Raw genomic sequence first — 21,742 nt, 5'->3', positions numbered from 1 at the left:
ATTGTTTGTTTTCAGGGAACTTCAATACACTACATTTCACTAGAAAGAAAATAAAAAATAAACAAAGTTGGGTTTTTTGCCAGAAATAAACACCAACTGTAGTTCTAAAAAAAAAGTCATGAACATCATCAGACAGCATGAAAAAAGCACCTGATGTCTGTGGTGTTAATATAGAAACGCACAGCAGTCACACTGGTGTGAATCAAACCTGGTTAGCACTATAACTTTTCCCAGCTTTATGGCATAAAATTTACATCCTTTTGAAAAGCTCCAGCAAAAAATAAAATTTAATTTAAAGAAAAGAATATAGTCAAGATAAGTACTGTGGCTCAGCATAACTGGAGATGACTCAGTTAAATCATCAGCGTGTTGACTATTCTTGTTTAGGGTGTTCATATGGTCATTTTCAAAAGCTCAAATGTGCAGGCCTCTACTGCTGTTGTAAGACACATCCCCTTTAGTTCACAGTAATAAGTCTTTCTGTTCTTTTCTACTTCATTTTATTATTCTAATATAAGGTAGTAACAGAAAGAGGAACTGTTGATATTCATTTTGACTGACAGTTTTCACACATTCAACTTCATCGGTCATCTTATTTTTGAAGATGTCAAACACGTTATTGCCACAAACACACAGCAGGAAATGAAACAATGTTCACCTTTCTTCATCTGATAAATGGATTAACAAGAAACTAAAAACATAGTAATAATAATAACAATAAATTAGATTATTTTTTTACCAAGGGTTCAACATAAGGGCAATGATACGATGATTTCAAGCTGGTTTATCTTGAGCTATATAAAGAGTGTCCTTAGACTGTGATGAGAAATGAGTGACTGTTTATTTATACTCTCCAGCATGTCACTTATTCAAGTGTGAAATGACTATAACTAACACAGGAAGTGCCACTGTCTACCTTCACCCCTCAGCCCACACATGAAGAGGCAGGTGAGATCATGAAGAAGATTAAAAAAAACAGATGAAAAATATTAAAACATTTTTGTTTGTGTTATTTTGTTTATTAAGATAAAACAAAAACAAACCAGAAAAACTGAAAAAGCACACTTACAAGGCACACAGTTACCTGTTATATGTACATGTCATTTTTCATTTTGTTACTTACATATTTTCATGTTATGTTCAAATCAATTTCCCAAAATTAGCCACTTTATAAAAAACATGACAACATGGCAACTGTCTAGGATGGCTGGATGCCTCCAGGGTGAAGTATTCTGAGCATGTTCTAGCAGGAGGAGGTTCTGGAGCAGACCCAGGACACAGTAAAAAGATTATATTGCTTGGCTATCTTGGGAGCAACTAAATGAACCGGAGCGGGGCCAGGATGAAGAAAGTCGTCTTCTCTGCTGACACTTTTGCTCCGACGAACCAAACCCTGATAAGTTTTAGAAGATGAATGTTTTTTAAAGTGCGTTGCCTTTCCTCTGTACTTTCTTTTTTCTAATAGACTATTTTAAAAATTAAAGGAAGCTGCATTGATGCACACGCACACATTCAGCCTCCTCAGTCATTTTTAATTCTTCGTGGTGTCAAACACATCACTGAGGGAACGGAAACAACATGCACCTGTTAAAAATAACTTTATGATTTTGAAATGTGTTGCACCATTGGTGTGTTAACATCAGGGAAGTGACATCTCACTAATCACAGGAAACACAAACGATCTTAAAGAGCCATCGGATGCAGCCCCATCAAGATTAAGAACAAGAAAGAAGTGAGACAGAGAACCACAATGGATGAATTCATATGGATTCAAATGTTTGCATTGCTGCTGATTCAGATTACAGGTAAGGTTGTTGGGCGCTGTTTTGGTTTATGGAATTTTGGACCGTGTTTATTGTTGTGGTGATCTTTTTCTTAGTCTTGGTATGTAATAGTTTAGTTTTCGTGTGCCTCTTTGTTTCATCATTTTCTAGGTACTTGTTTGTTTAGTCACTTTCCATGGGAAATATGTGCAGCAAAACACAATTTTATATGACGACCTTTATTCTACAACACAGCCTAAACTCTCTTAGACAAGCTTTCTTGCAAATTTTTGAAATATTTCTCCAGGCTTCTTGAAAGACATTCAAAACTCTTCTTTGGATGGTGGCTGCCTTTTGCTCTGTTTTCTGTCAAAATGATCCCACACTGCTTGTCCAAAGTCTGGGGAGGCCAGTCGTGATTTAATTATTTCTTTTAACTATTTTTATATTTTTCTTTTTTACATAGAGCCTCAAACATGTAAATACACATAAATCTAAATTTATCAGGAGGGATTTTGGCCCACTTCTCTTTATACACACTCAATGGCGTGTCCAGCGGGGTGGCCTGGGGGGGCACAGGCCACCCCCCAAACCAGACTGGCCACCCCAGGTGCCACCCCAAAGGCAAAACAATAAAATTCAATCAAATATCAAATGTCCGATTATGTTTTCACGGTGACGCTCAGATATCCGAGTGTAAGTGAATGCAGCATCGCTTCTGCGCTATGCATCACGTTAGCAAAGGTAGGAGAGCCAAGCGCGAAAGATGGCACTGCAGGAAACAATTTTTCGGTGAAAGAAAATGAGGACAGAATAAATGTCCCGGTAAGTAATATCAAGTTTGTTGAGTTTAGTAAACTTCGGTGAAATTAGAATACCAAGGAAAAAAAATAACACTTAAAGAATTATTGCAGCTGTGGAATATTTCAGACAGTATGCTACTGAGGGCAGCTAACATAAGAGTTATGCGTTATAAGATATAATCTAAGTTGTAACATTGCTGTATGGAGCTGCAGATTTGGTTGCAGGTTAACATAGCTGGACTGGCCATCGGGCATACCGGGCATATCCCCAGTGACTTATTTTTTATTTTTTTTGTAATGGCATGAACAATGAGAGGTGGTGGATTGGCCAGATGCAGGTCGATGTGTAGAAATAACTCCGTTGTTTGGTGGTGGCTATGACGGGGCTTCCACAGAGGCAACAGGTGGATGAGGGAAGGGGAGGCAGGAGGAGAGACCCGAAGCAGCCACCAGTCCGAGTGTCAGGTGAACTGAACTTCAGGTAAGAAGTTATGACCTGCAGTCTATCTGGGTCAGATATAAACCAAGTTTAGGTGGAGTTTATTTTCATGTTGCTGACTTTTTACTGTCAGTTGCAATAACTCATACTGCGTTCTAGCCAGTTTGACGGAGTTTTTATACAGCTGGGTGGGTGCTATGATGTTACTGATAGTGAACTTTATTTTATTCATAAGGTTAGTAGAGTTGCCAACGGCTCCTTAAAAAAATGGAATGGTCCCTCATTCAGAGAAAATATTACACGTTTCGTATTGAGCTGAGAAGAGACGCAGTTTGTCCCGGACTTTAGCTAGAATGGAAAAAAGACACAAAGCTGGATTTATTCTGTCTTTATGCTGCACAGCTGCCTCTTCTCTCATTCTCTCCCCCTCCCTCTCCTGTTGCTACTTCAATCATGAAACTGATCAATGATCAGCTGATCGGCTTTTCTCTCTTGTTTATCGCCCACTTTGCGCCAGAAAGAGGAAACCAGCAGATGTTGCGCTAAACAACAGCAGCACGTTTAAGCTTGATCGGCTGTTGTTAGAATGTATTTAATATTAATTTCTAGTATCAGCTGATGTTTGCTGGAGCCACAGCTGTAAAGCTGCTGGTCATGATGTCTGTTTAGATATGTGGTGAGAGGGAAACTGTCATGGTCCGGGTGTGTGCCAGTGTGTCTCCCTCCGAGCCGGCGTCTCCACCCCTGGGAGGGGCCTCAGTGTTTTTGCTGATCGTTGACATCTGTGGGTAATTAGCCGGGGGACTCATAAGGCCAGCGTTCTCAATCTCTCTTCGCCAGATTCTCTGCTAAACATCACTACACCTAACTGTTAAACCCCTGGCGAAGAGCTTCTACTTGGATGCTGGACTTTCTGGCAGTCCCTCAGGCTACCACCAAAACTACCTACCTGCCTCTCTGCCTCCACGCCAGGAGTTTTTGGATTTACACACCCGGATTACTCCCCCTCCATGTCATCTCCGACCTCCGTTGGCAAGTACACAGTACGAAGGAGGATTTTGAGCCAAACAACATATTCATATGCCTCCTTATCTATGTTTTGAACATTTGCATTCTGTTACAGTGACCCCGACCTTTTCCTGGACCTTTTGTGACTTGCTTTCCAGTCCAATCCCCGGACCCGGACCAGATCATTATTTAGTTAACGTCTACGCTCACCTTTTGTTTATGAATATTTTGTGTGCACATTAAACATTATTCTTAAAATATATTTACGAGCTGTTCGGCGTCTTGCGTTTGAGTCCTGTCACTCGTCTGAAACGGTCCCGGCCGTAACAGTAGAATCTGGCCAGCAGTTATGGACTCAGCAGACGCGGAACGGTCAGCCATTCAGAGGCAGGGGGCGATATTAGGAAGTCATGAACAATCTATTCAGTTCCTGTTAGCCCAGCAGCAGACTCTTAGAGATGGTCAAAGTAAAATACTGGAGACCCTCCAGGCTCTACAAACTGATATTTCTACTGCTGCTGGTTCCGCCTCGGGCCCCGCGGGCCAAGACTCCGGTACACCAGCTCCTCTGCCTCAACCTGTTGCCGTTGCATCTCCACCTACATCAGCTTTCCGTGATGCTACGTCCCCGGAGCCCGAACCATTCTCAGGGGATCCAGGGAGTTGTAGCGGGTTTTTGCTTCAGGTTGACCTTGTTTTCGGTCGTTCTCCGCGCACATTTGTTGCGGATTCTAATAAGATATCTTATTTGGTGGGTAAACTGCGTAATCGTGCACTTAAATGGGCGGAGGCGTATCTATCGAAGAATCCTTTGTTAACCTGTTCTTATGAGGTGTTTTTGGGGGAATTCCAGAAAACGTTTGCGCACCCCATTTCTGAGGGTAGTTCTGCGCAGAGGCTGCTGGATCTTCGCCAGGGCCGTCAGAGGGTTGCTGATTTTTTGATTGATTTTCGTACTGCTGCCGCCGAAACCGGTTGGCCTGACGACGCTCTGCGTGGGGTGTTTTTCCGGGCATTGAACGAGGGTATGAAAGACCAGCTTGCCTCCCGTGATGAGCCAAAATCTTTTGAGGAACTGGCGTCCCTCTCCCTTCGCATTGACAACAGGTTGCGTGACAGGGAGAGGGACAGGAACTACAAATCCCAGCGCCGTTTACCGCGCTCGTTTCCGGGTACGTCACCGTCGCCGCCTCCGACTGTGGACTCGCATGAGTTTGTCGCCTCGGCTTACGTCACTGATCCCGAGCCGGAGCCTATGCAGATTGGCCGGTCACGGTTGACACCGGAGGAGAGGGAGCGGCAGCGTCGGGCTCATGCCTGTTTTTACTGTGGCTCGCTGGAACACTTGATTGCTGCATGCCCGAAGGAGGGAAAAGGTGTCGCCCGCCGGTAGAATCGGGGATACGGGTGGGCGGTTCGAATTCTGGTCAGAAACCCCGTTTACAACTCCCTGTCACCTTGGAGATGCTACAGAGTACTCATTCGTGCACAGCCTTATTAGATTCTGGTTCTGAACAGAATTTAATCAGTCTCGATCTCGCTGAACGATTAGGCGTTCCGCTCGTGCGCCTTGAGCCGCCCATTCCAGTTAGAGCGATTAATAACCAGGTTTTCACTAGAATTTCTTTTCGCACTGGTCCAGTGTCACTGTGCACTTCGGGGAATCATAGGGAAAAACTCACCTTTTTTGTCCTCGATTCACCTGATACTCCGCTCACTTTGGGTTATCCCTGGCTGTGCTTACACAATCCGCACTTGGATTGGGAGGGGCAAAGGGTTGTCAGCTGGAGCCCTTTTTGCCACTCCAATTGTCTGACTTCCGCCCGTTTTCCCGGCCCGGGGGAGGCTACGGGGACTGACGAATATGTCCCCGATCTCTCAGGGGTGCCGCCTGAGTATCATGATTTGCGGGAGGTATTCAGTAAGATCAAAGCGCAGTCCCTACCGCCCCATCGCCCTTATGACTGTGCGATTGATTTGCTCCCCGGAGCGTCCCTGCCCAAGAGCCGGTTATATAGTATCTCTAGGCCTGAACGTGCTGCGATGGAGGAGTATATTAGGGATTCATTAGCGGCTGGGTTAATCCGTCCGTCTTCGTCCCCCGTGGCGGCGGGGTTTTTTTTTGTAGACAAGAAGGATGGGTCTCTTCGGCCGTGTATTGATTTCAGGGGCTTGAATGACGTCACTGTTAAAAATAAGTATCCCTTGCCACTCATTAGCTCCGCTGTTGAATCGCTACAGGGTGCCACGGTGTTCACTAAGTTAGATCTTCGCAATGCTTATCATTTGGTGCGAGTCCGTCAGGGAGACGAGTGGAAGACCGCGTTTAACACCCCCCTGGGTCATTTCGAGTATCTCGTTATGCCTTTCGGTTTAACGAACGCTCCAGCGGTGTTTCAGGCCCTAATAAATGACGTCCTGCGGGATTTCCTCGACCGTTTTGTGTTCGTCTATTTAGATGACATTCTTATTTTTTCTAAGTCTTTGGCTGAGCATCATTCACATGTCCGTGCTGTCCTTCAACGCCTCTTGGAAAACAGACTGTATGCCAAGGCTGAGAAATGTGAGTTTCATTTGACATCGGTCTCTTTCCTGGGATACATCTTGGCAGGGGGGCAGGTGAAGACGGATCCGGCTAAGGTGAAGGCGGTCACTGACTGGCCTGTGCCTTCTACTCGCAAGCAACTCCAGGGGTTTTTGGGATTTGCGAATTTCTATCGTCGGTTTATAAGGAACTACAGTCTAGTGGCGGCTCCGCTTACACGCCTTACCTCTACGAAGCTTCCGTTCGGCTGGTCCGCCGAAGCTGACCGCGCATTCACGGAGCTGAAACATCTGTTTTCTACTGCGCCCATCCTCACTCAACCCGATCCGTCTAAGGCTTTTATTGTGGAGGTGGATGCTTCTGATGTGGGGGTGGGGGCTGTGCTTTCACAACGTGCCGGCCCCTCCTCTAAGCTGCGGCCGTGCGCCTTTTTCTCTCGGCGGCTTTCACCAGCGGAACGGAACTATGATGTGGGGGACCGGGAGCTGCTTGCCGTTAAGTTGGCGTTGGAGGAGTGGCGTCATCATCTGGAAGGCGCGGCGCTACCGTTCCTGGTGTGGACGGATCATAAGAACTTGACGTACCTACGCGGTGCGAAGAGGTTGAATGCACGTCAAGCTCGTTGGTCGCTGTTTTTCGCACGTTTTAACTTTTCCATTTCCTATCGCCCGGGTTCCAGAAACACCAAACCGGATGCCCTCTCTCGGCAGTTTGACTCTGAGACGGGTCCGGCGGAGTTTTCCACCATTCTTCCGGCCGGCTGTACGGTGGGAGCTATTACCTGGGAGGTGGAGGACGCCATCGACCGGGGCCTCCGGACGGAACCGGATCCGGGCACGGGACCGCCTAACCGGCGTTTTGTTCCCGCGGCTGCTCGCTCCAAGGTACTGGAATGGGTGCACGCTTCGAGGTTTGCGTGTCACCCGGGCAGGGGCAGGACGACTTCTATGGTTAAGAGACATTTTTGGTGGGCCACTCTGGATAAAGATGTTCGGGAGTATGTGGCTGCGTGCCCTGTGTGTGTCAGGTGTAAGTCGCGTACTCACCGTCCTGCTGGGCTGTTGCAGCCGTTGTCTACGCCTCATCGCCCTTGGTCCCACATCGCCCTGGATTTTGTTACGGGACTCCCGGTTTCGGCTGGGAAGACCACTATTCTCTCGGTCGTGGATCGGTTTTCTAAGGCTGCTCATTTCGTCGCTTTGGAGAAGTTGCCCACTGCGGCTGAGACGTCTACGTTGTTGTTGGACCATGTTTTTCGGCTTCATGGCATTCCTGTGGAAATAGTTTCGGACAGGGGTCCGCAGTTCTCGTCCCAGGTTTGGGGTTCTTTTTGCGCTGCTTTGGGGGCCAGGCCTTGTCTGACCTCTGGTTACCATCCTCAGACGAACGGCCAGACGGAACGTTTAAATCAGGAGCTGGAGGCCGCGCTCCGCTGTGTGACCTGTCATAACCCTGCGACTTGGGCCTCGTATCTGCCGTGGGTGGAATATGCCCACAACTCCTTGGTTTCGTCTGCTACTGGGTTGTCACCGTTTGAGGCCTCTTTGGGTTATCAGCCGCCCCTGTTTCCGGTGGAGGAGGCTGATCTTGCTGTCCCCTCGGTCCAGCATCATCTACAGCGCTGCCGTCGGGTCTGGTCTCGTACGCGGGAGGCGCTGTTGCGAGCTGTGGCTCGCCAACGTAGCTGTGCCGACCGTCGCCGGTCTCCTGCGCCTGTTTACTCACCTGGACAGAAGGTGTGGCTCGCTGCGAAAGACATCCCTCTCAGGGCATCCTCCCGCAAGTTGTCTCCTCGTTACATCGGCCCCTATTCTGTGGACAGGGTCCTCAGCCCTTCGGCTGTCAAGCTCCGTTTGCCTGCTGCCTTGAGGGTTCACCCGGTCTTTCACGTTTCTCAGGTGAAGCCGGTGGTGTCTAGTCATCTGTGCCCGCCTCCGGTGCCCCCGCCTCCCGCCCGGCTCATTGACGGGCATCCTGCGTTTTCTGTCCGGCGCATTCTGGATGTGCGGCGGCGGGGTAGGGGGCTGCAGTTTTTGGTGGACTGGGAGGGTTATGGGCCGGAGGAGCGTTCTTGGGTTCCTCGTTCTTTGATGCTTGACTCTGTGATGGTTTCTGATTTTCTTAGGTCACGTCGTGGGGCGGGTGCTGGTCGGCCGCCGGGTGGCGTCCCTTGAGGGGGGGGTACTGTCATGGTCCGGGTGTGTGCCAGTGTGTCTCCCTCCGAGCCGGCGTCTCCACCCCTGGGAGGGGCCTCAGTGTTTTTGCTGATCGTTGACATCTGTGGGTAATTAGCCGGGGGACTCATAAGGCCAGCGTTCTCAATCTCTCTTCGCCAGATTCTCTGCTAAACATCACTACACCTAACTGTTAAACCCCTGGCGAAGAGCTTCTACTTGGATGCTGGACTTTCTGGCAGTCCCTCAGGCTACCACCAAAACTACCTACCTGCCTCTCTGCCTCCACGCCAGGAGTTTTTGGATTTACACACCCGGATTACTCCCCCTCCATGTCATCTCCGACCTCCGTTGGCAAGTACACAGTACGAAGGAGGATTTTGAGCCAAACAACATATTCATATGCCTCCTTATCTATGTTTTGAACATTTGCATTCTGTTACAGTGACCCCGACCTTTTCCTGGACCTTTTGTGACTTGCTTTCCAGTCCAATCCCCGGACCCGGACCAGATCATTATTTAGTTAACGTCTACGCTCACCTTTTGTTTATGAATATTTTGTGTGCACATTAAACATTATTCTTAAAATATATTTACGAGCTGTTCGGCGTCTTGCGTTTGAGTCCTGTCACTCGTCTGAAACGGTCCCGGCCGTAACAGAAACATGAAGATGAAACCAGGAGATGTCCTTACTGAACCATCAGAGCTGAACAGGTGATGGAGAAACAGGTTTACCTTTTAGGTGACATGAATGAGTTGAAGTTATGAACTGTTTCTGAGAGACAAACACCAGGATCCTTTTTTATGTAGCAGACAGCTGGTAACTGTGCAGGGGCGGGTCTAGCAAAGTTTTGCCAGGGGGCCAGGTAGGGCATTAACAGGGAAAGGTGGGCACAAAGAAATACTTTTCTTTCTTATTCTCATTTAAAATACCTAGTTTTTATTAAATAATTATCTAAATCTTACAACCAAAGTTTTTATCTGACGTAAAATGTATAGAAATCATACATATACCAACAAGACTGTACATCACTGTCACAACAGGGTTTGTTTTCAGTCAAAGTCTTTATGGCTTTACTACCTGGTGGGTCGGTCTGTAGTAAAAATGCCCAATTTTTTTGTCCCAGTCCAGCCCTGCAGGTTAATACTGGCAGTGTCACCATGCCAGCTGACTGTATTTTATCATCAGCCAGTGTTGTTCTTTATCAATATTACCAAAGTTTACGATAAGGCAGCATAGAAAGTATTTACTTGCTTTCAGGTTTCATTCAAATGTTAGTCTTTTCAGTTGTTTCCCCACTTTTTTCCTGTTTCAAAATCAAACACCAGTTTGTGAGAAGATTATCTTCTTTTTTTAACAGGCAGATAAAGTTTTGCATTGGCATTGGCTAATTTGTCAATTGTTTGTTACAAATGTTCGTATTTTAATTTTCAAAAATGTTTTTGCCCAAAACATATGTGCACTATATGTCAGTAAAAATACTATGCAAATATTGCTGTCCTTGACTGCTGAGTAAACACTGACAAAGCACTGATTGTATCTCTTGTACTTTATCAACGCAGTATCTAAAAACTTTGCACCGTAGTGGTTAAAATCTCATTCTAATAAGAGTTAAAAGTGCATTTGGTTATTAGGTTTATAGGATTATTGAATTATGGTTAAGGGTTGGTAGAATTTTTTTTTAAAACATTATCTGCCAATTAAATCTGCCACCCTTCTCCAAATCTGTGCCCCTACCTGGCCCCCCCAACAAAAATTTTCTAGACACGCCACTGTACACACTCTCTAAATCCTTTGTTTCTTGGCTGCTGCTGGGCAACTCAAAGCTCCAGCTCTCTCTACAGATTGTCAGTAGGCAGGGACGTGCAGAGAGGTTTAAAGGGGCGAGTGCTCAAAGTTAAAAAGGGGCACATTGAACCATGCTGAATAACAACAACAAACATTCATCAAGAATCTAATATGGGAAGGGCAGGGCTGTGTTGATCTGAGACTGTAGACAGTAAAAAGTCCACAGGAGAGATGGTAGCTGATTAAACAAGTGTCATGAGATAATAACAAAATGCAAAGATTGGTGACAGCGCTTGGAACCATAAGGCAACGAAAAACTGTGACATAAACTCGGCTCTGCCTGTGAATCACTCTTTGCTTCTCTTCTTCCTTCCTTCCCATCATTTCATATATCACTCTCCACTTGCTGTCTATCTGAGAACAAGGCACAACTTGCTATTGCAATAAACTATAATCTAATTATCCACACCTAACAACTCCAGCACTTAATCTATAATAAAATGATGACAGAAAAATGTTATAGCACTGCCTTTAGTAGCCTCACACAGCTCCTACTGTTTCCTCCTCATGTCCTTACCAGCCATGTCTGCACAATGTTATATCATGAGTAATATTTTTTTTAAATCCAGCTAAATAAAACACACACATGCACACACAGTGACATTTTAGACCTTCTTCAGAATACTGTATATACTATGGGCATCCTTACATTATTATTTATTACTAGAGCTACAATAATAAAGCAATGAGGAGGGGGAAGTAATAAATATGAAATAATGTATTTATGATGATTCCATTTGTTTCACTATCCACTCTGTGCAGGGCAAAGCTTATTACATTTTTAAACTGTAGAGATACAATCGTTTTACTGCTGTAAAATCCAACTTTTGTCTTATTTAAAATATAAATCTAATATAATCTGCTTCTTAATGTATGTTCTTTAAAATACAGCGTATGTTTTTTAATATATTCTAATTATAATAATTATTATGTGGACATGCATATTAGATCGTTTTTTAGTGAAATATAATCCCTCCAGAAAGGCAGGAAATGCCCAGAAACTTACTTTAAAACTAAATATGTTTCTAAATACTTCTAAATAACTAAATATGTTCCCTAAAACGGTGACAGAGCTACAGACCCATGACAGCCAGGTAGCCAGCAGCTATGACTAGCACTACCTGTGCAGTTAATAAAAGGACAGGTAATGTTTGTCGCGCTGTTGCACACACAGCACGCTCGTTTGTTTCAGTTCGTCAGTTGCAACAAGACAGCTTACCAACGTGTACGTAATAAGCTGATACTCCTGGGTGCTACACACTACAGTGTACGCTGTACACCTACTTACTGGGTTTGTCGCATCAGTCTGTGTCTCTGAGTTAACTTGTGTTTCTCCTACAGCTCCGGACCGCAAAAAATGCGCGTGCTCTTTGTGAGCTCGTTCCCGGGTCGTAACCAGCGCGTTCTGCCGTCGAGGGAGATCATTGGTTAAATGTGATCATGTGACTGATGCAAGCCAGATCCTTTTAGTTAGCAAAACTGTGATTAATAGTTAAATATTATTGTTGAGGGGCACAGACAGGACTCCGCACGCACACACACATAAAAATAAATAAATAAATAAATAAAAAAAATTTAAAAGTTGCCTCAACAAAAGGGCACTTTGGGCACTCATCAGGAAAGGGGCGGGTGCTCAAGCCCTTCTAGCCCCCCCCCTGCACGTCCCTGTCAGTAGGACTGAAGTTCAGCAAACTCTTTTGTTGCCTTGGAGAAGTGTTTTGGTCATTGTCAGATACATAACTGTATACATTTTCCATGGTGCTAGCCTCAGGTGTGCCCAGACCTAACCCCACCCAAGCCCACAGTGTGGGTTTCATATGTGTCTTAAGGTAAATAAGATATGTGTAGAGTGTTTCTCAAAAAAACCCAAAAAAAACTGCTACTTTAAATTACTTGCTTATTCAGATTTTCTGGCAGATTTTTATACTGTTTTATACCAGGTGTCTTTATGGCTCTTCACGAGATCTTTTGTCACTTATCCTCAAAGACAACCAGCCCAGCCAAATATGAAAACGTTTTCCATTTTCGCAATTGTCAGAATATTTTTCACTTTTTCAATTCTTTTTGCATGGAAGCCAACTGCGTTCCTCTTTAACTTCCATTTTACTAAGGTTCTGAATCAGTCGCCTTCTCTCAGACTCATATTTGTAATCAAATTTGTGCTATGTTTTCATCTACTGCACAGTAATCCACTTCATTATTATAAATAGTGCACAGCAAACAATACCATGGTATGCCTGTACTCTTGGGCTGTGTGAGTCAGGCAAACCCATACTTATCCCTCTTTAAGGCTTCTGTGGTGGGAGGTTTGCCTGCTGCTTCCGGTTCCCTGACACTGCTGCTCTTGGCTATGCAAACTCCACCATGGCCTCCTCCTTCTGGGGTGGACGCACATCATCCTGATGTGTGGCCTCAGGTCTGGGGTTTCCTCAGTCATTCTCTGCCCACCTGGGGCTCTTATAGGCGAGCATTGTTGCAGTTTCCCACCCACCTAAACACACAGCAAAATGACATGTTTGCTTGTGTACCTTTCTCTGTTTTGTCTTTCAGGTTTGATATTTTGTATTTTGTTACAGATGCAGCACTTGGAGACACAGCAAGTGCTGATGTTTGCTTCATCATCGACGTTTCCCTATCTAACTATCCCCCTTTTGTTTCCCTTCAGGGTTTCCCCCTAACCCTTCTGTCCCTTATTTTTTCTATTCCTTCATTTTCTTTTCCCATCTTTTGCCAACCTGGTCTTCACTCCCTGTCCACTTTAGCATAATACCCACAAGGATAATTATATGAATAATATAAGAAAGTAAAAGAAATAAAGGAAAAAATAACACTAGGCGCCTACACAGGGTCTACAGTGCTGCTTTTGGAAAAGGAAATATGTGTGGCATAAAAAAGCATTGTTCTACAAAAAAGAGTGTTGGACACGTGCATAATATTGTGTCTAAACTATCTTAATTCTTTTTCTTTAAAAAAAAAACAACTTTTGTATTTAACTTACTTTCTTATTTCTCTCCAATCCTGTCAGCAAGAACTGCAAATGTAACATCCATTGTTATGAAACTCGGAGATGACGTCACTCTGCTTTGTCTGAATGCGATGGATAACCAGAATACCTGTAACAATACAATGTGGGCCTTTGCTTCAAGAAACAAACCAACAGCAGAGCTGTTCAGGTTTGGGGAAATTGGTGAATATGCCAAATCTAAATCAGACAGACTGACTGTTGCTGTAAACTGTTCTCTGGTTATAAAGAAGCTCACAGCTGAGGACGTTGGTCTTTATTTTTGTCAGCAATACAAGTTGGGGAAAAAACAAGCGCAACACTCTCTACTTCATCAGTTGGTGGTTGATCTCTCTCTTATTACTTGTGAGTATTTACACTTAAAAAAAATATTGTCTGCTCAAACTGAAACTTCAGGCATAAAGATTCCAGCAATGTGGTTGTTTAATTTCTTTCTCTCACATTATCTCCATCTTCACCAGTGAATGAACATAAAGACAATAGTAAGGCGATTTTAAACTGCTCTGTGCTGCCATATGAAGAGTGTCATCACACAGTGAAGTGGCTGATTGACGGTCAAGATGTGGACAAAGATAACAAAGAAGTATTGACCATGCAGACTGACTGCTCCACCACTGTGTCTTTTCCAAAATCCCATGAATTATACTCATTAAAATATAACTCAGTGAAATGTCAAGTGACTGATACTGGCACAGGAGAAGTGCAGCAGTTTACCTTCATCAGCAATCAGCGCTCTGGCCAAGACACAGGTGAGCTCATAATCATTTACTGGATGGATTTCAAGTTTTTGAAGTCCAAAGACATGCAGCTTGTGGGGATAGGTTAATTGGATAATCCAAATTGCCACTAGGTGTGAATGTGCGAGTGAAAGTGAGTGCGAATGGTTGTCTGTCCCTGTGTGTTGGCCCTGCGACAGACTGGCGACCTGTCCAGGGTGTACCCCGCCTCTCGCCCTATGACAGCTGGGATAGGCTCCAGCACCCCCCGGGACCCTGAAAAGGATAAGCAGAAGCGAATGGATGGATGGATTACTTTAAGACATATTTTAAGACATTTGCACTAAACAGGAAACTGCAACCAAAATCTTTTTTTTAATCCTTTTTACAGATTTTTCTGTTTCTTTGAGGTTCATTGTTGTCTCTGTGGGATTAGCAGCGCTTTTAATAACTGCTGCAACAGTCAAAATATGGATAGAAGTTAAAGGTAAATTTAAAAATGATAAGTTTGAATAAATTTTCATTTTTATTTTAAACTGAAATTGACTTTCTTCTCTCATTTTAGGGAACAAAACTCAGATGGATGAAACCACAGTAAGTACAACTAAACTCAACAACTTGAACTAGAAATTACAAGTTAACAAAAAAAGGCTGCTCAGTGGTAGCGGAAAAGTAAAAAGCTAGACACAACATAAGGAGAACAAAATTGAGTGAAAATGGTATTCAACAGGAGAAAAGGACAAAGGAAACTTACAACGTCCACATGATAGGAAGAGGAATAAAGAAAGGTAGAAAAAGGCACAAAAAGGCACGTGATAAATTAGCCTTCAAAATAAAACAGGAAGTAACTGACTAACTGAAGAAACAATAGATACCAAACAAACAGTAAAGCGCAGATTGGCGGAAAACACTGAGAAAAGTACCAAATATTCAAAAACACAAAAGAAGAGAAAAGATTTATAATGGAAACTAAAGATAATTACAACAATGTATTTATCATTATTACCTAATTTATGATCTGATGCATCTTATTTTGGTTTTGGTTTGTTTGGGGGGTTTTTTCTACAGGTACATTTTGATAACAAAGAAGATCATGTTACAATAAAGTCTGAAAATATTGGAGACTCTGCTACTTCCATCTGACTGCAATGATCATCATCAAAATCAATTCCAGTTGCTGTTCAGTCATCAGTATCAACTTTTATAATTGGTTAAATGTTAGATATAAAACAGATGCTAAAGTAATTTTACTAAAAATGATTGGTTCTTTGTTTTACTTCAGTCTAGACGTGTATTTAAATTTTCATTTCATTTTTTATAAAAGAATGTTGGTTTTGATAAATGACAGAATCTGCATCAATACTGTTGCTCGTGATATAGTAATCATAAATTAAAATGTATTTCTATTCAGTTTTGGTGTAATTTTCTTCTAATTAATCCTTTATTCAATACTTTATACATTAACACTTGTGCATAGAGCAAGATTACTGGGCTGAACAGGGTCAATGGATTCCCTGTAAAGAGATTTGTAGATGTGGGTAAAAGAGGGTCTTAGGCATAGGACACTCAACTTCTTTAAGTTGCTTGAAGACGTTTCACCTCTCATCCGAGAAGCTTCTTCAGTTCTATGGTCAAATGGTTGATAGTCCCAGATTTAAGCCCTGTGGAAGTGTCCCAGTGTCTGAGTGTGTTGCTGGGCCTGAAGGACACTGGGATGTTGTGCTTGGAGAAGACTCTCCTGAGTTTCTCTGATACACCGGCTACATAGGGGATGACAATGTTGTTGCGTTTGTCTTTCTGATCCTCCCTAGTTGCTGTCTGATCTACTTTTCTGTGCATCTTTGCTGACTTGATGAAAGCCCAATTAGGATAACCGCATGTTTTAAGAGCCACCTTCATATGTGTTCCCTCTTTTTCCCTTCAGGCTTAGAGGGAACATTTTACATTCAGTGTTGTAGGGTCCTGATTACTCCAGGTTTGTGCTCCAGAGGGTGATGGGAGTCAAAGACGAGGTACTGGTCCGTGTGTGTGGGCTTTCAGTAAACTTCAATGTTGAGGTTTCCTAGGGTGACTAACCGTCCTCTTTTCCCCGGACATGTCCACTTTTCACGTTCTGTCCGGGGCGTCCGGGGGGATTTTGGAGATTGATGAAAATGTCCGGGTTTTCCTATAGTCCGACAGGGACCCATGTGTTTGAAGTCATCCCCAAACTGCTGCTTTGTGAGTGCTTGTTTTGTGCTCACAGACGGGACAGACGGTGCGCAGCAATGCGCCTAATGATGTTTAAAAGATCCCAAAGCGCAAGTCATCATTTGAGATGAACTGCAAAAGAAATTTTCCTCGTACTGACCCAGTGCTGGTAATTTTTCTTATGCAGATGAGGCATTATTTCTGTACCATTATTTAATTCCAGAGGCTTTTAAGTTGTTGTTTTTTTGCGCTCGTTGACTTGTAAAAGCCTATATGACAATTTTTTCCACACTTAAACGGTGTTTCAAATCCCCAAAAACAGAGATTTTTTAAATCTCCGCAAAATCTCAGTTTTTGTGTTAACGTGTGGACGAGGAATACGGAGTTCATCACGCAACGTCAAAGGTATGTGCCTTTTTCCACGCTGTGTGCCACGTTACTGTTATCCTTTGTGTCTTCCCTGGTCAACTTTATGTTTTTATCCACAGCGTTAATGTGAGCAGTGAAGGATTCCACTTCTTGGGTTTTGATTTTGAACCAGGTGTCGTCCACGAATCTGTACCAGTGGCTGGGTACTCTCACTTTAAAAGAGCCAAGAGCCTTTCTTTCCACTTCCTCAGTGTAAAGGTTGGCTACAATAGGTGACACCAGGGAGCCCATGGCACATCTATGTTATTGTCTCTAAAAACCCTCGTTGTATTTGAAATATGTGGTGGTAAGGCAGAGGTCTAACAGTGTGCAAATCTGATCAGGGGTGAAGCTCCACCATTTGACCCTAGAACTGAAAAAGCTTCTCGGATGAGAGGTGAAAGGACTTCAAACAACTTAAAGAAGTCCAGATGCTTTACTTTCCAAGCTCCTTAGACTACAATGACCTGGATGACTGAGAACCTTCAGAGACATCAAAGCAGACTGTTTTTAGGAATCTATTGTAGTGAAATATCTGACTGATATTCTTTTTAATTGATGACATTTTGTGTTGTCACAAAAGAAAAAAACATTACCTTTTAATTTTTTAAAAATCGCACCCTGCTTGTGCAGAACACAGTTTCTAAGTATCACAGTTTAGCTCTGAGCACTTCTATTCATGTATTATCCATTCTATCCACCAGAGGTCCTCAGTCTTTCAGTAGGCCATCCACTCGGCCCACTCACTTGTAAACTACAGGTCTGAGCAGGTGTTTAAAATCATGTATGGATTTATGAACAGCTTTTATTTCTTGTTTTATTAATTGTTAATGAACTAACTTGTAAACAACCTGAACTGTATTTTTGGGACTACAACTGTCTGTTCTGCTGTGCTGTCTGTTTTCTAACATTAGAGGAAAGAGGGGCTGTATTAATGGAAACATTTATCTTGACTAACAATCTTCACAGATTCAGCTTCCTCGGTCAACGTCTTTTCAGGTTATTAAACACATCACTGTCACAAATGCACTGTGAAAACAGACACAATGTGCACTTGGTAAGTCTTATAATTGCTTTGTGCAATAATATCCCTTCATAAAAACAAATTACTTCATGCGTTTCTGAGAAAATGAGAAAGACTGCACCTATGGAATGTAAACATGAAAAGAAAACTGCTAAAGTTGTGAAGAGGATGTGACACCTCAGTAGTGACAGGAAGTACAAACAGTCTTAAATAGTCATCAGTTCAGAAACGTTGACAGTCAAGAAAAGAAATGAGACAGAGAAGCACGATGGATGAATTCATATGGATTAAAATGTTTTTATGTCTGATGCTGGTGATTCAGATTGCAGGTAAGAATTCGGGAAACATTTTAATAGCAGGAAAACACCTTTACAGTAAACTGCTGAGCATGCTCTGTTGTTTGAGGGGAGCTCAGGACATGTTCGTTAACTTGTGTCTAAATTGGTCTTCAATCCGATTCTAAAAAATGCTGTATTCTATTTTTATTTATTTTTATGTTTCTCCTCCATCATTTCAACAGTATCTGCAACTGAAACCTCGATTTTTATTAAAGTTGGAGATGACGTCACTCTACCTTGTCTAAATGTGATAGAGGACCAGAATAACTGTGATGGTACGTGGACCTTTGCTTCAAAAAACACAACAGCAACAGAAGTGATCACCTTTGGAGAGATTGGTAAAAAAGCCCAAATGAAATCAGACAGACTGAGTGTTACAGCAAACTGTTCTCTGCTTATAAAGAAGCTCACAGCTGAGGATGTTGGTTTTTATTACTGTCAGCAGTACAAACTGGGAGAACGTAAACATCTAGTTTCTGAGTTTTTGGTTGATCTGGCTGTCATCACATGTGAGTATTTACCAAACAGTGGTACGCAAAGGTTTGGGCACCCCTGATCATTTTAATGATTTGTCTTTTTAAATCATTGGTTGTTTGGATGAGCAATTTAATTTAAATATATTATATAGCAGATGAACACAATGATATTTGAGAAGTGACATGATGATTATAGGATTTAAAGAAGGTGTGCAATAGTTATTTAAACAAAATTAGGCAGGTGCATATAAGATAAGATAAGATCACCTTTATTAGTCCCACTCGTGGGAAATTTGTTTTGTTACAGCAGAAAGTGGACAGTGCAAAGTTACATAGTAAAAATTAGAAAAACACTGGAATAGCATAAGAGTAAGAATAAGATACTGTACACTGTTAAGTCAAATTGTTGAATGTGTCATTGTGTTTCTTAAATTTGTAAAGTCTTAGTTCAAACTATAGGATCAAGACATTCCTTTGTCCCCCTCCCAAGCCTCTCGAGGTTCTGGGGTGAGGTTGTAGTGTTTTATCACAAGCACATCCCAATGTAAAGGTTTGTTTGATGTTTGGTAAGCTTTCTGCCCTTTTTATGGCTTCACTGTGTTGTGTATGGTGAACCAATACAGGAATTGAGCCATGTGTTGGGTGTGGGTGTGTGTGTGTGTGTGTGTGGGAGGGGGGGGGGGGGGGGGGGTTACCTTTTTATGACCAAGGATGTTGTTAGAAACAGTTGTGATCAGGAGGTCACACAAACGCACCCCCATGACGCACACACACACATTATCACACACATGCTTACACAAACACACACACACACACACACACACACACACACACACACACACAGTGCATTGTCTTTGTAACCAAGGGGGGTTGTACGAGGGGAGGTGCTTGTGTACACTATTGTGTATTGTAACTATTTTTCCAATAAAAGGCAGCGAGCGGAGGCTGGAGTCGGGGTCATTTTGTGGTAGGATTCGAAGTGCGTTCCTGAGATACCGATGAGGCCTCCCTTGCGCAAGTAAATCGATCAACCGCTGTTGCCTTGTGTTTTTCCTTCATGGGAATAAGTCCCTAGATCAGCGGGGTCTGAGTTTAGACCCAACATACACAACTGTACACAATAGAATAGAATAAAATATAATACTGTATACAATACAATAAAATAGAATACAAATACTATACTGAGTATGACAACGTTGTCAGAAAAAGAGTATTGCACTTAGTGTTAATGCTATTGCACATGTGTGGATGTGTGTGTTTGGTCAGGTGCAAAGTCTTTGTTGTCTGACAGCAGTGGGGAGGAAACACCTACGAAATCTCTCCGTCCCACACCCTGGGTGCCGCAGCCTCCCACTGAAGGAGCTGCTCAGTGCTGTCAGAGTCTCCTGCATGGGGTGGGAGATGTTGTCCAGCAGGGATGACAGCTTAGCCACCATTCTCCTGTCACTCACCACCTCCACTGGGTCCAGAGGGCATCCTAGAACAGAGCTGGCCCTTCTGATCAGCCTGTTCAGTCTCTTCCTGTCCCTACCAGAGATGCTGCCACCCCAGCAGACCACACTGTAAAAGATGGCTGAGGCCACCACAGAGTCATAGAAGGTCTTCAGGAGTGGGCCCTTCACTCCAAACGACCTGAGTCTCCGCAGCAGGTACAACCTGCTCTGCCCTTTCCTGTAGAGGGCGTCTGAGTTATGAGTCCAGTCCAGTTTATTGTTCAGATAAACACCAAGGTAGCTGTCCACAGCCTCAATGTCCATACCTTGAATGCTTAGTGGTTGCAGGTGAGGATGTTTGTGCCTGTGGAAGTCTACCACCAGCTCCTTGGTTTCACTAGTGTTTATCTGGAGGTAGTTCTGCTGGCACCAGTCCACAAAGTCATGGGTCAGTTCTCTGTATTCCTTGTCATCCCCATCAGTGATGAGGCTGATATAGCAGAGTCATCAGAGAACTGAAAGAAGCACTGGGTGGAGTTGTGGGAGAAGTCTGCCGTGTAGATGGTGAAGAGGAACGGAGCCAGAACTGTTCCCTGTGGGGCCCCCGTACTGCAGACGAGCCTGTCCGACAAACAGCCCTGAGTTCTTACATACTGAGGTCGGTCAGTGAGGTAGTCCAGAATCCATGTGGTGAGGTGATGGTCCACTCCTGTGTTGTCCAGCTTGTCCTTCAGGACTGTGAGAAGAATGGTGTTGAAGGCACTGGAGAAATCAAAGAAAATGATTCTCACAGTGCTCCCAGCAGTCTCCGGGTGAGAGAGGGAACAATGTAGGAGGTGAATGACGGCATCATCCACTCCAATGCCTGGCTGTTAGGCAAACGGAAGTGGATCCAGTGATGAGCTCACCAGGGGCCGAACCTGAGTCAGGGTCTTCATCAGGTGGGATGTCAGAACCACCGGCCTGTAGCTGTTGAGGTACTTGGGACGTGAAGTCTTTGGCACTGGTACAACACAGGAGGTTTTCCAGAGCTGTGGGACTCTCCCCAGCCTCAGGCTCAGGTTGAAGATGTGCTCCATCACGCCATGCAGTTGATCTGTGCAGGGCCTGACCACCCTTGAGCTGATTCCATCTGGACCCACTGCCTTCTTGGCTTTAATCCTCCTCAGTTCCCTCCTAACCTGGGTGGTTGAGAGAGACAGACTTGTGTTGAATGTGTATTGGATGCTATTGTTGGGGATGGGGAGGAGTGAGCAGGGTGAATAGAGGAGGTGTGACCAATGATTTATAAAGAAAAATCATTAAAATTATCAGGGGTGCCCAACCTTTTGCATACCACTGTATTTGGAGCTGAAACTGCATTTTTAGAATAACCTTGCAGTATAACAGTAATTATCATAATAGTGATTAATTTGTCTAATCTGTGCTATCTTTGTCTCACATGTATATGTATTGGAGTCACAGTAACTGAAGATAAGGACACTGATGAAGTGACGTTAAACTGCTCTCTGCTGACATATGAGGACTGTCGCCACACAGTGAAATGGCTGTTAA

At 43.7% G+C, this 21,742-nt stretch overlaps 1 protein-coding gene across 1 annotated transcript; it reads left to right on the top strand.

Moving 5' to 3' along the window:
- The first annotated feature begins 1,519 nt into the window (after positions 1–1,519).
- On the top strand, positions 1,520–14,946 carry LOC113037563 (uncharacterized). Its single transcript, XM_026194800.1, has 5 exons — positions 1,520–1,805; positions 13,607–13,948; positions 14,065–14,352; positions 14,711–14,806; positions 14,885–14,946. The coding sequence occupies exons 1-5, from the start codon at positions 1,751–1,753 to the stop codon at positions 14,944–14,946; spliced, it is 843 nt and encodes a 280-aa protein (XP_026050585.1). The 5' UTR covers positions 1,520–1,750.
- The last annotated feature ends 6,796 nt before the right edge of the window (positions 14,947–21,742 follow it).

This window comes from Astatotilapia calliptera, chromosome 15, assembly GCF_900246225.1.
Source record: "Astatotilapia calliptera chromosome 15, fAstCal1.2, whole genome shotgun sequence".
NCBI lineage: Eukaryota > Metazoa > Chordata > Actinopteri > Cichliformes > Cichlidae > Astatotilapia > Astatotilapia calliptera.
The sequence above is the reverse complement of the archived record's forward strand: the minus strand, read 5'-3'. Positions and strand labels throughout refer to the sequence as shown.